Genomic DNA, 20970 nt, shown 5'->3' with positions numbered 1-20970 from the left:
ATAGAACCTACTGGTTAGTTTGTTAGTAATGTCTGTAACAAACGGAATATTATATATGGCATGCAGTTTTTTCAATTTAGTGTATATGGGTGTATTATAAATTATTTTTAGGGATTTATTTTGAATTACTTCGAGCTTGGAAAGATTAGTATTCGAGGCGTTATTTCATACAGGTGAAGCATAGGTTAATAATGGTAATATGAGCGCGCGATATAATTTTATTTTATTTTGAGTTGATAAAGAACTATGGCGATTAAATATTGGATATATTGAGGATATACCCCGCATCGCCTTGCATTTCGCTGCCTCAATGTGAGGTGCCCATCTCATTCTTTAATAGAACGTTACTCCTAAATATTTTATTACTGACTGCCATTTCAGACTTTCTCCAGAGGGGATTTTCAGATCTGAACTTGGTTTATGCTTTACCTAATATATGATTTCGAATGTATGTAAGGTTTGGGTGGTAGAATCAAGAAAAAACTTGTATATATGTACATATATATTTTTGTATCGAATTTCCCTCTTGGAAAATACACAAGAATTTAGCGCCATCTATTGAAAATTAATTTAATTTTAATAAACTAATTAAAATTGATTAATTTTTCTAGGTACAAAGGTAAAATTACTTAGCCATGTTTAAGCGGTTCATATTATAAATATCGAGAGAAGCCGGGTAAAACCACTAATATTTTATACATTCAGGTCTCTTTTTATGCAGTTTATATTTAATGCAAATTTTCAACAACAAAAAAACTGATAATCGTTTTATATTTATTATATTTTTTTACATACGCTACAACCACGTTTTCATGTGTACGTTTCGGTGTCAAGCAAGGTGGTAGGTAAGCCCAACCGGCCTTATTTTGACAAGACTGAGAGCGTCTCTTCCGAACTGCGATATTTTACGAACCTTTTACCATACTAGATTTTATAAACCATTTTTATCATACAGTCAAAGTTTTCAGCTGTCAAAACTTCGTTGTTGAAATAGAGAGTGCATCCACACATTTTGTAATAAAACTTGTTATAATTATGTATAAATGCATTTTTGACTGTGTATAATAGATATGTATGTATATATTTTTTTTTTTTTCATTTCTCTGTAATTTTTGACCATTTTGGCGCATTGGGGACTCCTGTAATGCCACAAATTGTATACATTTTTTATATTCATTATTTATTCTACGTAAGCCGTCTTTTTATGCGATAAAAAATATTTAATCTCAATTATATCAATCTCACTCTATGAAGCCCTTTTTGAGACTATCGATTTTGACATTTTGAAACGTGGGAGAATCTGACCGGTCGAGGAATTTTCATCAACATGCTGCGTCCTCCACGATCCGCGAATATTTGGGAAACCGCTACGTCACAAATTCAGGGCTGAATAAACAATGGCGACTTGTAAAATATCGTCCCGGCGAAAAGGCAAGGAAAACGCACGGATTCAACTACATAGGATACAACAACAAAAAAAACTTTTCCCAAGTTGTCCCCAAAAGATTTTCCGCTTTGAAATAAGCCGACTTGATTTACGACAGTGCGGCCTAAAACTCGAATAAATTAAAATCAAGCATACATATGTACATAATAAAAAAACAGGTATACTTCGATCGCTCACTTTTAGCGTACCATCAACTTTACAATGGCGATTTTATGGATACTTATTGTACGAATCGTTATCTTTATTGTTCCGGGATAATTAACGGATGGCTGTGAAGATGAATTAACGACCATTCGGGCTGTACGAATTTGACGATGAATGCCTTTCGCTGTCTGGAAAGTTTTTTTATTGTGTAACTTTCACGCTACAAGCACAATATAAGCAACAATAGCACTGGACAAGGCTGATATTTCCGGTTATTTTTTAACGTCTGCCCGTCTCTCGGAGAATAACGAACGCACTTTAGCGAAACCCAACGAAAAGAACGCTGTCGGAAAATATTTACTTACAATTAGGAAATACACAGCGAAGGTATTTTTGGAGCTGAATGTAGTCTTTTAAAAGACTACATTTGTGTATGTACATATGTATAAAGTATTATATATCAGATGTAATGAAAATAACTTTGAATATTATCGATTATATGATAAAAATGGCTCGACGACTTTCTGGGAATGTCATGGTGCCATTTCAAATATTTACAACCTTCAAAAGTTTTTCTTTAGTATTGTATTTATATATTTGGACGTTTTACTGATTTGAGGTCTACTTATAGAAAGATTTATCGATACACAAGTAGTAATTGTAATACCTGTTTTTACAGTGGTTTCAATCTAATGGTTTCTATGAGTTTCCGGAAACCCGTTGTTAAAAATCAAATGTTTCCGGAAACTCGTTATTAAATCTAAAAATTCACATAATTTTTATTAAAAATTATACAAATTTAATGAACTTTCATATGATAGTGCCTCGGACAAAAAAATATGTATATATACATATTTTACATATAAAAATATGTATATATACATATTTTTTCAAAATAAATTTTTGGAAAAAAATTTTGGAAACCCGTTGTTCCAAAATTGGGGTGACATCACTGTGTGTGTGTGTGTGTGTGTGTGTGTGTGTGTGTGTGTGTGTGTGTGTGTGTGTGTGTGTGTGTGTGTGTGTGTGTGTGTGTGTGTGTGTGTGTGTGTGTGTGTCCTAACGCTCGCCGAACATAATGAACGAATCGATAAAAATCGACAAATTAATTTTTCGACGAGACGACTTTGTCGCGACTCGAACCGATCACCCCAAATAGCCTGAATATGGGTCTAAATTGAGCTAATGGTCACGTGCATCACGCCAAATCCAATTCTTCATTTCGCCTTTTTTTTAAACATTAATTGAAATATTTCTCCGCGTTGAAATCAACGGGCCCTACACTAGTATTAAAATAAAATCGATGCAAATGGCGTATTGGGGATGAGGTTGTCTGGAATTTGTTTATTTTCAATATTAAATGTGGCAATTTCAAATTGATAAATTCACTGGCTACACAGACCACCCAAATCGAAATAACTAACTAGTAGATTCTATGACAGAATCACTAATAACCTTACTAACACACTTGTGAAGAGTCTCGGTGATTACAACAAAATGTCTATACCCTTCAGGTATAAACACACATTACCTAAACACAATCTACTCTAGGTCATCGACTTTAGAGAGTCTTTAATTAATATTATGTATTAGATGTATTATGAGCATTTATAAGGATTGTAAATAGGTTTTTGAGCTCTTTTTCCTATTATGCTGTAGATTAACACTAGAATAATATAATACTATGATTACTAACCAAATTAAATTAAATTGTAAAATAGAAAATGATCAGAAGATCAGTAGCTATTAAAATAGATATAAGATGTATTGTGAACATAATTTCGTAATAATTAAAAGCATTTAAAAATCAAAAAAATCGAAATAAATTCGATCAGATGTTGTTTCAATTACGATCCAAACTTTCAAATGGTCCAAATTTTAAATAAATTCATATATGTACATTATTGGTTTAAAAAAATGTTTCCAGGGAGTAAGTGTCCTAGAAGCAATCTTTCTATCCCAAAACTTTTCCATCTGAAAGGACATGTTACACATTGGTGCGTATCCTTCAATCGTCTAAAATGAAATGGCATTTCAATGTTTGAAAGCACGAAACACCGGCTGGAGGAGTTACAAGTTGACCCGAATGTTGGGTATGACCCAGCTTTATGACCTGTGGCCGTGGGGTATCAGTGATGTGGGTGTGAGTGAGGTACTGACCGTGTTGTGGTGGTTGTGGGGTGAAAGCCACCGCAGTACGGCGGCTGCCGTAGTGTAGTCAGGGCGAGGGGGGGGCGGAGCCGCATGCTGTAGGGCTGCGGCCAGCTGCTGCGCCAACTCGAGGGCTCTGGAGCGCGAAGATCGGGCCTCCGCCCCTCCAACGCATGCGCCCCCTCCTGCAGCTCCTGCTCCAGTGACGCTTTCCACGCCTGAAACGAAAACAACGAAAAATTCAGACCATATTCCAAAGCTATGCTACTACATATTTATTTATTTTATTTTTTTACATATGTATATTCTTGGTATTCTTGGACTTCAAAAGAGCGTTCGAAACCATAGATAGGAGAAGATTGATAGAGAAATTAAGTAAGTTAGGATTGGGTGGGAAAGTATTAAGTTGGTTTGAATGTTATCTGAATAATAGAAGACAGAATGTAAAAATTGATGAAAGAGTTTCTAAAAGTTTGATTGTTACATTTGGAGTACCACAGGGTTCTAAATTAGGACCTCTGTTGTTTATTCTATATATTTGTTGAAAGTATTTGATATATGTAAAGTTCATATGTTTGCGGATAATACGTTAGTTTATATTGTAGGTGATGATGTGCAAGTTATGAGTGATATTTTATCTAGGGAATTACGGTATTTAAGTGATTTAGTACATAGATAGGAAGGATATTTAGCCAATTTTACCAGGAACACCATTTGAACAATGAAATCAGAGAAAATTGGCAAACTCCGATAGGAAACGATCGACCTGGAGCACAAATATCCAGGTCTGACCAGCAGCACTACAGATATACTCAGAAAAATTCTTTTCAATCGAGGTCAGCTCATGGGATCGAACCCGGCGCATTTAATGTATAAAATGCAGCAATTTTTTATGTATAAAATGCGAAATTCAATGTAGAATATGTATGTACATAGAATATAATAAAGTGCATGTAATTTGTTAAAGAGAGGCAAGCAAAAGGGAAATAAATTAAATTGGTATTTATCGAGAGTGGATAAGGAAATAGTAATGATAATGATAGCTAGTTTAATTCGAAATTCCTTCTATTTTGGAATATTTCAGTTCTTTTTAATGGTCAGAGATACGTTTTACGATAATGTAAAGACGCACTGATTAAATTCAGACAGTTAAATATAAAATAAAATTATTTTAATCGCACATTATTGTTATTATCAGAAGTTTGACATTAACACGGCTCGTTTTAAACAAACCTTTAAGGAATTAATCTTGACTCAAATAAATCCCATGAAACTAATTATTTTTTTATTTGTAGGAATTCATATTTGTTTGCGATATAAGAAACGATCAAAGCAAACTTCGACCAACGGTCGACAAAAACAACTTTTCAATTTATAACTTAGACTATAAATCCAATTTAGACAATGATCTCGACCATGTCTGAAAAACTTTCAAGAGTATTTGGAAACTATTCAATGTACAGTTTGTTGAAATGAAAAACTCTTCTAATTCTATTATAATAACAGAATTACACAGACTTTCAATATATATGTACGTCGCAAATAAAACTAGAAAAAAATCAGTAGTAAAAACAATTCGTTTTTTGACAATTATCTTATCGGAATCATCAAATATAAATATTTTAAATATATACCACGTCTCTTGAAAATAATAATGGCTTTCGAATACATGAATTTCAAACTATGTACATTGAAAAAGATACAAAATCATACCAATTTTAGCTTGATTTATTCATATACTGGCAAAAACCATCCTCCATCTGAATTTTATTTATGTACAATATGGAAAAAAATATTTAAAAGAAGTCGAAATCCATAGATGTCTCTATGGATTAATTCATTCATTATTTCGTGTCCTTCAGACTCTTTTTTTTTACATAAAAGCGATTTATGTAAAAAAAAAAATGCTGCAATGTTTGTAATTAATTGTCTAGGAAGGCGCATTGATGTTTAAATGTTAGGTCTTGCTGGTATATATCTTGTAAAATAAATACATCCAGCCAGCAGGATGGCTTGATGGTAGCGTGTATGTTTAGCGCCAAGTGATCAGTGGGTTCGATCCGCCATACTGCTGGTTAGATTTGGGGGTATTTGTGACTCCAAATCGATCTTGTGACTCCAAATCAGAGTTTGCCAATTTAATCTGATCATTGTTGAAACGGTTCCTCAAAATTGGCAAAAAATCATGTTTCACAAATCTTCTGTATTTATTGTGTGTATAATTTGTAAAAATTATGTACAAAATCTAAATCCATAAATGTCTGAATGGATTAATTCTCTAATTAATTAATTGTTACTTCGTGTTCTTCAACTTCTGGAAATACAGTGATTTATGTAATAATAAAAAAAAATGCTGCATTGTTTGTAATGAATTGTCCAGGAAGGCGCATTGAGGTCTTCCTGTCAAGCCTTCCTGGTATATACATATCTATGTAAAAATAAATAAATAAATATCGAAAACCTGACTTTGACCGTGACTGAATTGAAAAAAAATGACATAATTTGTTCCATGATCCCGGGAACGATTCCACTCAGGAAATCAGAGTATGTACATATGTATGTATGTATGTATGTATGTATGTACATTGTATGTAACAAACAATTACCAAATTTTTGTAATTTCAGTAAAATTACTGTTCAAAATCAAATATCAATTCCATTCTATGTACATATGTAATCCGTCCACATCAAAGTCTAAAATAATGGATGATGAATTATTACATTTTCTATGTTTTTTATTATAATCAAATATGCAAGTACGTAATACAACAAAAAACAGATAATATTATTTATATACATATGTACATCCATACATATGTATGTAATACAACGAATGCAGAATAAGCAATATTTCGCCTTCGTCAAAGTCATTCTACCCTGAAACCACAGAATTAATTTGAAATCGAATATTGAACCTTTGTTTTTGACTGTTCAGTATATTCGAATGCGAAACTTTATATGAGAATACATAATATGGATATTTACACACATAATGCAGAGTTATGTATAAAATCATACAAACATGTTATGAAAACACAATTACGTATACCGGAAATATCAATTCCGATTAAATTAACGCAAAACATACGATTCTTCTTCTAATTAATCACTTTTACTTTATATGGCTTAAAACGATCAAATATACAATACGCAGCCTACACTCTGTATAGTACATATAATATATATTATAAACAAGAGAATATTAGAATGAATATCACGGAAAACAGAGAGATGGTCGTGGCTCGCATCTCGGAGGCTGTTGAAATTTCCGTGCAATTTTCCAGTGCAAACATATCGCGAAAATTGTACTAGGACGTACGCGAACGTGCCTAATTAATATACTGAAAATAATGAATTTCTGTAATATTTTCAAGAAGGGACCATTCGGAGCGTTAACGTTACGTTTCACGGATTCTGAACAACACCTGATACCACGCGCGAGATAAATCTCACACACGAAACGTAAGAATACATCGTAAATATTATCGTTTAAGTAATTTACGATAGATAGTGCGCAAGTAAAAAGCCTAGGCTTAGAAAATGTTTCAAGCTCAACTTTATTTTATGTACATATGTACAGATGTTACGCTTTATTGTAGTTAGTTAGTTTATATCTTCCAGTTCATACTGGAATATAAAGCCATTTTTTTCCTCACATAGTGAAACTATGTGACTTATTTACTCACATAGTGAAAAAGGAACAAACGCATAATACCGACACGTAAGGGAATTCCGCTGCAAAGGCAGTAATTCGCACTGTAGGGGGTAAACCAAACGTGCACGTATCATGAAAACATGGCACTGATGTCATTACTGTCAGCCCTTGGTCGACAAAATTATAATAGTGAGAAACCGTAAAAACAGACCGATCGGTGGAACTGAAAAAGAAATCGGGATCCGGAACTAAAACAGGAATTGATAACCGGAAATGAAAAACTAATCCGGATCCGGAACTGAAAGACGGATCCGGATCCGGAACTGAAAAACGAATCTGAATCCGAAACTGAAAAAGAAATCGGAATCAAAAACGATATTGATATCGTCGGCATAGAAAATTTGATTTGTTCGATGACGTCACGGATTCTACTAACCAAAACTTACATACATACAAAGTCTTTTTAAATCATATATCAAAATAAAGAGAGTCAAATGTTAGATGAAAAAACGTGTTTGAAGCAGAGTTACCTTATCTATTTCGAAAGAAAGAACAATAAAACTAAGGATAAGAGTTGGCCGTTTTCAACCACACTCAACAGGCTGTAAATCAACACCTTACATGTTGTTCATAGCCTTCTCTAGTATGACAAATAATAAAAAATTTAGTAAACTGTCAGAAAATAGCATCATTTAACCAACAGAAAGAACGCATTATATGTAGATCGTAAATATACATATTGTATATGTTGATAGTATAATATAAGCCAATATTGTTTTTATTTCAACAAAAATCCAAACATTTGTATACTTTTAAAACAAAGCGCAAGCCTTGTATTACGCGTATTTCACAGCTAGTGCCAACACCCGCATAACATCCCCAAAATATTCGAAAATTTGTACAACTCCAACTCGCGTAGTTTTCACAACTTTCCATCATTCCGGTTTACAGGTCTTTCGATTATAATAATTGCAAGCGAACACGGCGTTAATTAATTCGCCAACAGCTTCCACGTTTCGTTTATTTTGCACCCAAGTTAATCTCACGGACGAAATCTAAGATTGCCTCGCACAACTACCATATAAAGCGAAATTCGTTCGCGTTATCAGATTTAATTAAAATTTTTACTTTAACAGCCGCATAAAAAAGGAGAGGAGGCTTTAAAACCACACCCGCATTCGGTTTTTGAATAAAATTAATTTCCCTTATCCGTTTTCGTCACGCGGGATTTATTTGTGTTTGCATTCAAAACGGAGATGTGGTCTCGCAATAATATTGACCCTATGTGAAAAATAATAACCATAACATGGCGATTAGGCGATTTTTACCAGTAGAAGTCGTGGATTCAATCTCGGCTGGACTGGAAAAACGTGTTCAATGATACGATAAAATGATAAAAAAAATATGTATGAATCATTATTGCATTATATCATTATTAAATTGTACTGTCTTGAAGGCCGTATAAATATAAAGTATTCGCAAGCTTGCTCTTTTGTGAGATTTCTACTGAGAAAGCATGTATTTATTGTTAAGCGAGTATGCTGAAAAGCAAACTGGCAAATTCAGATTTAATTGGAAAAAATGAGGCGGGATCAAAATGAAAAATTGCACGCCGGCATTTTTCATTGAATCACTTCGGGGTTTCAATTTATAAAATTGCCAGTTTATTTCTGATAATTTATTCTGACATAATATAATAGGTATTTCTCACCGAGTTCGATTCACGAGGTCATCCTCCATGACCAGTCGACCGTTTCTAATAAGCATTTTATGAAACCGCACGTTATGATATGAAAACAATTTAATATTCAATGCAAAATGTTAGATTGCGAGCTATAAATAAACCTATTTATGCTTAGCTGTTTCATGCTGGAGTTATCTTGCCTACTTCCATTCAATAAGATAGTAAAATGGAAGTTTGAAAGGCGACATGAAAGGGATACGAACTCGAGAACTCGAACACTATCGTTCAATTGAACGTTAAGAAATAAAAAAAAATGCGTCGTAGTTCAAAAATTGTATCCCTTTTGAATATATTTTTCAATTTATAAATTAGTATTGTATATATAGAAATTTTTGACGGCTATACTACATACAAAATGAAGCTCAAAAAGGCATAATTCGGAAATATGTACATACATAGGTATAGTATAGTATAAATAGAACTTTTTTTGTTTGCCAATTATTTTGACAATTTATTGCGACAAATAATCACTTGTTGGTGCGTGCGAAAAACTAATAAAATATAGATAGTTGGCCTTTGAAAGGCCTAAAATATATATTACTAGTTGTTTTACCCGGCTTCGCTCAATATTTGTAATATAAACAGCTTAAATATGGCGAATCTAATAATAAATTTTAATTTGTTTTTTTATTAAATTTATTTGAATCTCGATTTGTTTTCGATGTCACCAACCAACATTACATATTTATATAATTACATACTTAGATACAACGTCTCTTTCGAAATTGTACGTTAGATTAAATAAAAGAGAATTTTTTGACGAACATTTGCTCGTAAACTGTAAAATTTAAAAAGCATTCGATTTATAAATATGTATAACAATGTGTGTTTGCAATCAATTGCGACAAAATATAAAGAGGTATTTTGCATAGACATGTAGGTACATACATATACATATATGTAAGTGACATGCCTATCAAAGACTCAAAATATTATTAAATAATGGACTAGTTATCTTTTTACTAAAACTATTTACATAGTTGTTTTTTTTTTACAATTATACAAAAGAAATTATCAAAATAAAAATGTAAATTAGTAGTATTAAGTAGATATCGTCTAAAGATAGAAATCTAAATGACAGATAAATCGGAGATTATGTCCTATTAATATATGTATATTAATATATATATATATATATATATATATATATATATATATATATATATATATATATATATATCCACAGAAAAACAAAACCGAACTAGCAGAACTTATTTTCAGTAATTTGATATGAATGTTGACTATTTAATACTAATTAATACGCAGATCACATCGTCTATAATTATGTACAAGAACAGAAATAATCATAATAATAATATAATAGAATATTGCATATTGCGCAGAAATTATCAACACTCAGACAAATACTACATATATACATAATGAATTTTAAAATTTAAAAATAAAACCATAAACTATAAAACGCAAAAAAAATATATTTATACATCTGTGAAAAATCTCGTTAAGCATTGAAATCCTGTCAAGAGGCTTTCGAATTTAATTGAGTCCCATTATCGACATTTCCAGAGATGAGACGCATTGTCATCACCAGTGATTGACTGTCGACTGATTAACCCCTATCACGCGCCGACAACCTTTTCCCCACCCCCTGTGTTTAATTAACACCATTCAACGTCAAAATTCAATCACGAGATTGCGGTCAGTGTGCGAAGGTTGCAATCATATTATTTTCAATATGCGGCCTCATCTCATAATCTCGTTATACATTGTACTGCGTTTTTTAAACATTTTAATGTCCAATTTTATTTGATTTTCATTGGAGTTTTATGTGAGGAGATGCTTTACGTGCGGTACATGTCTAGACGCCCCCGTTGTAGGGCGTGGGAGTAAAAAAAAAGGAAAAAGAAACTCTGAAAAGTAGCTGTGAAGCTGAAAAACAACTGTAACAAGTGCTCTCAGTTTTCTGAAAACACACTGGAAAGTTTACCCGGAAAATAGCTGTCAATTTTAAGCAACGGCGTGCGAGTTTTGCTGTTGAATTCCCATGCGGGTTCAAAGCTTTATATTACTTAGGAAAATAAATTGTTTACTTATAACATAAATTAAATTTATAAAAGAGCATTTCTGATTGTGAATTTGCTTAAAACGTACGACTACACCCGAGGCAACATATTTAATTTGATTTCTGAAAAATTCAACAACAACAGAGTTGAAATTCTGTCATCGATATATTTTTTATGTTTTTAATATCGATATGTATACATGCTAAATATTTATAGTTTTGCAAAAATGATTTATTTCACATGAAAAATATTAATCACATCAACCACATCAACTCGATGACTATTTTTTGAACGAAATATGTAAAAGCAGAAGTATTTATTAACTAATAGTAATTTATAAGTTTTTATTTGGTGACGAAATTTTTATCAATATGAATTTGAAATTAAATGGTAGGTAACTATATACCACTTTGGTCAGTTAATTTATGAAGTTGGTCTTTAAATACTTTTATTGGATTTATCATAATGTCAATTATATACAATTAAATAATCAATCACGCGTATTTGACCCGTTTACTATGCGTTATATCTTAATAGAATTATGAACCAGTTGTCAATATAAACCAACCATTTAATTAAAGTACTGACCAATACATGTGCGAATTTATAACTAACCATTTAATGTAATTACAGACCGTTTGTCTACTGACCAGAATTTACTGACAGTTTATTATAATAACTAAGCAAAAATTTTTAAAGTACTAAGCAATTAAATACAGTTCTTTACATAATCTAATATATAATTTCGAAAGAATATTATATTTTTTTCGATTCAAATAGATTAAATAAAAAAAAAATCAATATTTACTATAAGATTCGCCATGTTTAAGCTGTTTATATTACAAATACTGAGCGAAGCCGGGTAAAACAACTAGTTTATTATAAAGTAAGGTTTGTGATAAACATTTGTTTACTTGCTTCGACTTGGCGTGTTAAGTACATAAAATGCTGTTAACAATTCTCGCCTACAAAGTTAAGATTTTTAAATAATCAAAAGATATTTCATGCAAATATAAATCGAATTAAAACACAATTTACACATTTTATCAAAATTATACTGTGTTATACAACATTATAAAGTATACGCTGTATTATTTCGATTACGGTACAAGAAAATGTCTTTAAAAATTAAATTTACATATCTGTATGTACTTTAGAATGATCACTTTTAACGAACATCCGATATCAAATAAATTATAAAGCAATTTGTATAATCTAATATTAAAAAAGTATCCGATTCTCAAATTCGCGTTAAAGGCCCGAAAGAACCTAATTTGATCAGGCCAATTAAATGCCGAAAAATGGGTATAATTATTACGCTGAAATGAGGAGGAAAATTCCGGCAGCGACCTGATGATTTGCGAGAGTGTTCAAAGGAAATTACCAATTATCCGAATTACGCTTCATCCGATCTCGCTCCAAGATAATTCAACAAAGACAAAAAACATATAACACTCCCATAAAAAAATAGGTAGTATTCTGACCATACCTACTTCCAAAACTCTGATTGAAACATTTTAATATTCAGAAAATGAAAGTATTAGAATATAACGACGGGAGAAGAATTTTCGGGATAGATAACACAAAGGGACGAAAAGGCTCTACAGGGACGTGTAATATATAAATAAATGTGTATATAAATATAATATTTGAGGAAATAACACAATGCCAAAACTGTTACACGCCGATTGGAGACACCCACCCTTAATGGATCAAACGGCTAGAATTCAGAAATACTTCAAAGCAGATTCGCGATTGAGATTATGAACCGACTTTAAAATTATCCCAAGTATCAAAAGAGCTCCAATAGCTTAAAGTTATTTGTTATGCCGAAATATAAAAGTGGATTCATCAAAAAGTCTTAGAATATAGGAATTAAAGCACTGCTATTTTTACATACTTTACATACTGCTACGTTTCACATGGCTTTCTTGTCATTTTTATCTCTTATCCGATCATTTTCATACTTTGCCATATTGCTCATTTTGGTCATCAATACACGTTAATGTATCGTCTGCCATTACGTTGGAGATAAAATATCGTATACAACGCGTTTTAAACACGCGGAAAGTAAATCTCCCTGACGTTTAACAAGCGTTGTTTAACAAGGCGTAAACTGTTCGCCATGACACGGCCTTATCAATTTAAATTGTTTAAACGCCTATAATTCACTCTATATTTTATGAAATTTGCTCTATTGGTTCTCGTTATCTATAATATATAAATATTTTTAGTTTTAACTCTCATATGTATATATAAATTTCAAATTTTGGCGTGTAGCTTATTGTAGGGTAATACACGATATATATTGATTTATGGCCAAAGATGTCAAATCTGACATTTCACGGCTTAAAAGTATATCTCTTCACGGAGTTTTATCTGCGAGTTAAGTATTCAATAAGAAGTTACATATGTTGTATCTAATTGTTAATATGATTTACAATAAGCTTACATACATTTAGTTTTTTACAATAAGCTTACATACATACAATTATTTAATGATTCATTTTTCCCCCTTTAATTGAACAGATTTAGTTCTGTAGATTATAATTTAAAAAAAACTCTTGAAAGTTCTATTATACAATATATTAAACAAATTTACAATAACATTAATTTCCTCCTTAAAACATCAATACGACAACGTTATGTCTTATTTTCTTATTAAAAGTTTTTTATAAACTTTACTTCGCCAATCAGTCTGACAAAATTCCTACAAACTCTTGCCATTTTGCGAGGTTTGGCCGCCGAAAGAGATTACGAGATTACGAGCGAAAAATAATCTTGTTATTATTTCTTAAAAGTCGTGCTATGTATTCTTCCGTCGATGATTGAAGTCGATGCCGAGAAAAAAAAGGATGTCTTTGTATATTCATGAATTCGCTCAAAATCCATCCTCTTGCCGGTCATCACAAAGGGAAATAATATTAATAAATAAATCAGCTCAGAGGTAAAATTTATCGGATAATGTGTGATTATTAATTTTACTTCGACGAAAGAAAAAAAAACCCTTTGACAAATCATCGACATCCATTTTTTTTCTCGGCATCAACGGAAGAATATATAGCACGACTTTTAAGAAATAATAAGATTATTTTTCGCTCGTAAGCAGAGAAATTATAATATCTCTCTGGTTGTAAATGCGTATCGTCGTAATTCAAAACGTTGTTGTAATTCAAAACATCAACTATGATCTCATTTTAGCTCAATCTCGCTCTTTAGCTTAATTTTCAATTTTTTAATTTAATTTTTATTTCGATATTTTGTATCCTACTGGTTTAAAAAGTTGGCCCAGAGGCCGTCGTTGGTTTGGTGCGTACGGACCATAATATGTACAATCAGTTGATATATCTATGTATATCATTATATCCGCACAAATTTGTTTGAAAACGACTCAAATTTCAATATGCTCAAAAATTAATCAAAGATTTTAGACGAAGCTCAATAATAAAGGATATAATAATATGTATGGACAAGCAATTGGAAGTTAATTAAGAGTTGAAATTAATTTTGTAAGCACGCTAAAGGAGATACGTCCTTCTGCCGCCGAGCTTCTCGATCGGACACTTTCGTTTTGAATATAATGGAATCGTTTGGTGCAAGTATGCCGATCGTTAAGATTAATACAATGCTCAATTAGCAAGATAACAACTCGAACGAAAGTTAAAAACAACACTATTAACACGTCAAGCGAGGCAATATCAAAAATCTATCATTCGAGGTCCGAACCAGAAGAAAGTCAAGCAACGAAAGCGATTAGAAAGTCAGTCGCGACATTAAAAATGACTGGTAGTCAATGACCGTTGACCACTTTCGTAAGAATACCATTGCACAAAAGTCGAAAAATAATAATAACCAGAATCAAACGTCACGGTCTTGAGTATGGTCAAGAGTGTGACTGATGACGATCGGCATTGACCGTGACCCAAACTTCCCGGTCAAAACCTCAACAAGTGTAACATTAAGTGTAAAGTAAACACCGATGATTCATTGTTCTCAAATGCTGAATAAGAACCATTCTGCACGCGGTTCGAACGGGTTGTTTAATTTTGAACGAGATAAGGGTCGTTTGCAGGTATGACTAGGGGTGTGTCAAAAGGTGCAGAATTGATTCAGAACCGTGTTGCCAAAACTTTTATACCCGACCCTAAAATTATAAATTAGAAATTTCCTAACAAACTATATAACCCTTGTTTGATTGCTTTTAAATATTCAACGCTGACGTATTTATTTATTAATTTGTTTCAACAATAACCATATTTCGTATTATGCAGATAATCCTTCATTCAATTAAAATTAACATTATGATATTATATCATATTGCTTCACAATGGGATACAAATTTTGTTTTCATGCGTGTTTTAAACTAAAAAAAATACAAAAAGTTAATTTTATTTGCTCATTTATGGAATATTGTCAATTCTATATAGGTATACATATATATAATTGTATAGGTACATATAACGCTTTGGATCGGTTCATCAAAAAAGCGTGAGAAATTTAAGAAAATTAAATTAAATTAAAAAAAAAATTAAAATGTACATGTACATGTTTTAATGAAATTTCAATATTTTCTACGTGTAAATGAATTTTAAAATATTTTTTTATTCCCTTCTTAGAACTATATAGGTTTTTCATTCCAAATTGACATTTGAAAAGGGGTAAATATAAAATGAAAAAGGTTTAATTTTAAATTAAATTTAATTTTAAATGAAAAGGGTTGAATTTTAAATGAAAAAGGGTCAAATTGGAATGAAAATCCTGTACTGTAAAAAATGTTGCCAAAATGATTGCGTGTATTTATTGTATTTAAAATATTTAGATGGAATTGTTATGAAAGATTCTATATTTAATATAATTATAGTATTATATAATTTGTATTAACTTTAATTCAATCAATCAACCTTTCTCTTAAAGTGTTAGAAATTCCAAGAGCTACTTAGATATCAAGTCATTTGATTCTTTAAATTAAAAATGATATAAAATCGACTACATCAATTCCGTCAATTAATGAATATGGTATCATAACAACTATATTATACATTTAAAGTCTTATTTTAATAAATAATATATAATTAACCCGGTAAAAATTAGTTAGATAGCGAAGATTAGCACAAGATATGTACATACATATACATATGTATATGTAACTCTATACACAAATAAATGTATATAAAAAACCTAATGTACTAAAATATAAAAAATAATACAATTTAAACAATATTTCAATAAAAAATGTACGACAATATTAACTATAAATATATAAAATGTGTGGGATTTCATGATTAGGATTTCAATGATTGGAATTTCAATCAAAATTATGATCCCGGCCTAAACTAATGTAATTAAATATATTACTAAGAGGCTTGGGCCGCCTTTATATCATTACATACGTACTTACGCGACTCAATATGGCGGACTTGATTTCCACATATATTGATGACCAATCCGAGCAAAATGACAATGTTTGAAAACGATCGGAAGAGTGTGTAAAAGAACCCAATATTTCTTCTGACTACAAATCGTAAGTGAAAGTAAGAAGAGGCTTGTAAAAATGTTAGGAATAATTTAATTTAAATCACATTGAAAATGACAAAATAAAGGTTTAAGATAATAAATATCTTAAGAAACACGGAATAAAACTCTTTAAATCAGATTTCTATAAGAATAAGCAGAAAAGTCACGGTGACTTTCCAAAAGATAATCAACAAGTTTAGCAAAAAACGAGCATATCATCGAAATCTTGACGATTTTTTTCAAAAACTCGATACTTTTGAAAAGTTGAACAGCCACTGAATCAGACAATTTCAACCAGGCAGGGGTGCTCATTGTCAACAGTGCCAAAAATGCAGTCGTATGCACAATCATGGCGAATATACTCACGCCTGTACGCGTACTCCCTCCAGGGTCTCCTCTCCATCTGTCCAAATTGAATTGGACTAACTAACATTTAGATAGACCATTTCGATCACACCAGCCCGAGAGAGGGGTAGCGAGATAATTACAATGGCACACCACCATCCCCCATCGGGAAATCCACGAAACGGCTATACGAACGTAGATATAGTCTTCACATACAAATGTAACACTACATATATTTTCAACACCTAATTAATTAACGTGTAATTTTTGTATCGCGTGCTTTGATAATATAAACCAAATGTTGATGATAGGACACGACACACTACGTAGACACTGAAATATACCGTATTTATAAATAAAAGCGTTGTATTTTGCACTATGATTCACAGCTGCGTATTGTACTGCGTGATAGGAGAGGTCATTCAGATGAAAAAATCATATGAGCATACAATGTATGTCAGGAAATAAACCGTTATCGAGTTAAACATAGTTTAAAGTTTCATGCTGGTGAAAAAAAATTGACTCGTGATAAGTCTGAACAATGCACATTGATTAAAACTTGAGTTGAAAATTGTAATCAAATCATCATCATCATCATTTACAGCCATTCGCCATCCACTGCTGGATGAAGGCCTCTCCAACACGCTTCCACTCGTCTCTGTTTTGCGCAACACTCATCCATCTCATTCCGCACATTTTCCTAATTTCGTTCACCCATCTTCCTTGCGGTCTTCCTTTTACTCTTTTGCCTTCTCTCGGGTACCATTCAAGCACTTCTTTTGTCCATCTGTCGTCCATCCTCCTAGCTACGTGACCCGCCCATTGCCATTTCAATCTCTTCACTCTATTCACTATGTCCACTACCCTTGTCATATTTCTCACCCACGTGTTCCGCTTCCTGTCTTTCCTCGTTATGCCAAGCATACAGCGTTCCATACTTCTTTGAGTGCATTGGATTTTATTTTGCATCTTGGCGTTCAGTGTCCAAGTTTCACATCCATACGTCATCACTGGCAAAACGCATTGATCAAAGATCCTTTTCTTCAGGCAGAGTGGCATTTTTGATTTAAAAACAGCATTCATCCGTCCAAATGCACTCCACCCTAATTTCATACGTCTCTTTATCTCTTCATTTTTACTACCAGACATGTCAATTATTTGACCTAAATATAAATAACTATTTACTACTTCTACTGGTTTATCATCTAAGGGGATGCTATCAGGCATGCAATAACTATTGAACATTAGTTTAGTCTTATCTACGTTAATTTTTAATCCTACTTTTCTACTTTCCCTATCCAGCTGTGTTAGTCTGATAAGTAGGTCAGCTGAATCACGAGCTACTAAAACTATATCGTCTGCGAACCGAAGGTGACTCAAAAAGCGACCATTGATGCTTACTCCGGCTGTATCCCAATCCAATTTCCTGAAAACTCCCTCAAGCACCGCATTGAATAACTTGGGCGAGATTGTATCTCCTTGTCTTACTCCTTTTCCTATGCTAAATCTATCTGTACCTGAAAAAATTTTAACCGAAGCTGTGGCATTCTTATATATTGCAGCTAACAGTCCCACATAGGGTTCCGGCACTCCCTGTGTTTTTAGAGCGTTAAGTACTGCATTATGACTAACTGTATCGAAGGCTTTCTCATAATCGACGAAACCTAGGCACAATGGCCGTTGATATTCGTTGGCGCGCTCGATTAGTTCGCCAACTACTTGGAGGTGGTCCATTGTGCTGAAATTTGCCCTAAACCCTGCCTGCTCTATAGGTTGGTTCTCGTCGAGGATATTCTTCAGCCTTTCTGTAATAACCTTCGTGAAGAGCTTGTAGACCGCTGAAAGTAGACTAATGGGTCGGTAGTTCTTGATATCGCTTTTGTCGCCTTTTTTGTGTATTAAAATGATAGTTGCGTTATTCCATCCTTCTGGTATAGCTTGGTTCTGGATGCATTTGCTGAAAAGCCTAGCTAAGATATTAATTAGGGGGGGGCCGCCACATTTTAGTAAGTCAATGGGAATATTATCTTCCCCTGGGGTTTTACCATTCTTTGCAGTTTTTAGCGCGGCCTCTACTTCGCTAGGCAATACTGCAGGAACCCTTTGGCCGTGTGTCGATTCCAGAGTGGGGAATTGGCCGTTGTCGTTCTCGTATAGTTTTGCATAGAACGTGTAAACTCTGTCTATGGTTTCTTCTCTATTCCTAATTATTACTCCACTCTCTGATCTGATTGCGATCATTTGGTTTTTGCCTAAGAAAAGATCCTGTTTGCACTTTTTCAGGCTACGGTTATTCTTAATGGTATTTTCTATTAGCTTGCTATTAAAATCCCTGACATCCCTGACTATTCTCTTCTTAATTTCCTTATTTACTAGATTGTATTCTTGCTTATTATTATCCCTATCTAAATTCCTTTTATGCTTAATTAGGTTTTTTGTTTTCGCTGAAATTTTGCTTAATTTAATCTGTTTCCTGAATCCACCTTATATATATATATATATATATATATATATATATATATATATATATATATATATATATATATATATATATATATATATATATATATATATATATATATATATATATATATATATATATATATATATATATATATATATATATATATATATATATATATATGTTATTAGAAAATGTTTTGTAAAAATGCATGGTTTTGTAAAATTTATCGAATTAGTCAAATTAATGTTTCTATTTATTTAGGCGACAAATTAATCGGTCAATTACTCTTACAAGTATCATACGACAGTAAAATATATTCAGTGACATTACTTACTGACCTTTTACGACTTAATCAAAAGGAACAAAAAAGATTATCTGAACACAATTGACTATGGGGTCAGTATTTTTTATTAATAATTTTTTAACAACATTAAGATCTCATTTATTATTAATATTTTATATATGTTACATATAGGGATTGCAATACCGGTATATCAGTCAAATTTCGCCATCGGTAAATACCGGTAAATTTTAAATTTACCGTAAACTATTTTATCGCGAATTAAGTACATGCACAGGCATATTATTGCATAATATTACATTAAAAATCGAATAGCGTATTGGGAACCTTCAAAAGTTATTGTTTAGTGTTGTATTTATATATTTGGACGTTTTACATATTTGAGGTCTACTTATGGAAAGATTTATCGATATACAAGTAGGGATTGCAATATCGAAATATTGGTTTACCGGTAAATTTCAATTCAAATTCGCCATTTACCGGATATTATTTATCGCGAATTAAGTACATGTAGTCATATTATTGCACAATATTATATTAAAAATCGATGAACGTGGCGTATTGTAGATTAGATTGTCTGTAATTTGTTTATTTTCAGTAATACATATGACAATTTCAAATTGATAAATACACTGGCAACACAGACCAACCGTAATAAATAAGATCAGACGGTCCAAACTTTAAATACATAAATATGATTGGTTAAATCAGATAAAAATTAATTAATTTATAACAACGAATTTAATTTAATGCATTTATATGGTTAACGTTTTTAAAAAAAGTAACCACATGCAGCTATCTAATCCGCGATTTTTTTTAATTTACCGGTAAATACCGGTATACCGATAGTAGGAAAAATGATTTATCGTTCACTGGTTTATAAAATTTGACGGCAATTTGCTATTCCTAGTTACATTCCATTTGATAGAATGCTCATTATTAATGATTAATGTGATTAATCACATTATCAAAGGGGTGAGTTCTGTTAGGTTAAAAATTGAAAATAATACTACATAGTATTAATCACATTAACCAGTTATTATAATACATACGTCACAGTCAACGTATTATTAATAATAGCCGGTTAGTGTGATCAATCCGATTATGAAGGGGGGTAAGTTAGGTTATGTTATGTTCGATTAAAACTATTTAGACAAAAAAATTATACAATCAACAGTTAT

At 32.0% G+C, this 20970-nt stretch overlaps 1 protein-coding gene across 5 annotated transcripts in view; it reads right to left on the bottom strand.

The window, feature by feature from the left end:
- Liprin-beta (liprin-beta 1) overlaps positions 1–20970 on the bottom strand; it is a 131656-nt gene that overhangs the window by 53352 nt on the left and 57334 nt on the right. For all 5 annotated transcript variants that reach the window (XM_077431331.1, XM_077431333.1, XM_077431332.1 and 2 more), the window contains exon 2: positions 3752–3960. In XM_077431331.1, the coding sequence (XP_077287457.1) occupies positions 3752–3960 (209 nt within the window). The remainder of the gene's footprint in view (positions 1–3751; positions 3961–20970) is intronic.

This window comes from Arctopsyche grandis, chromosome 5, assembly GCF_051622035.1.
Source record: "Arctopsyche grandis isolate Sample6627 chromosome 5, ASM5162203v2, whole genome shotgun sequence".
Classification (NCBI taxonomy): Eukaryota; Metazoa; Arthropoda; class Insecta; order Trichoptera; family Hydropsychidae; genus Arctopsyche; species Arctopsyche grandis.
The sequence above is the reverse complement of the archived record's forward strand: the minus strand, read 5'-3'. Positions and strand labels throughout refer to the sequence as shown.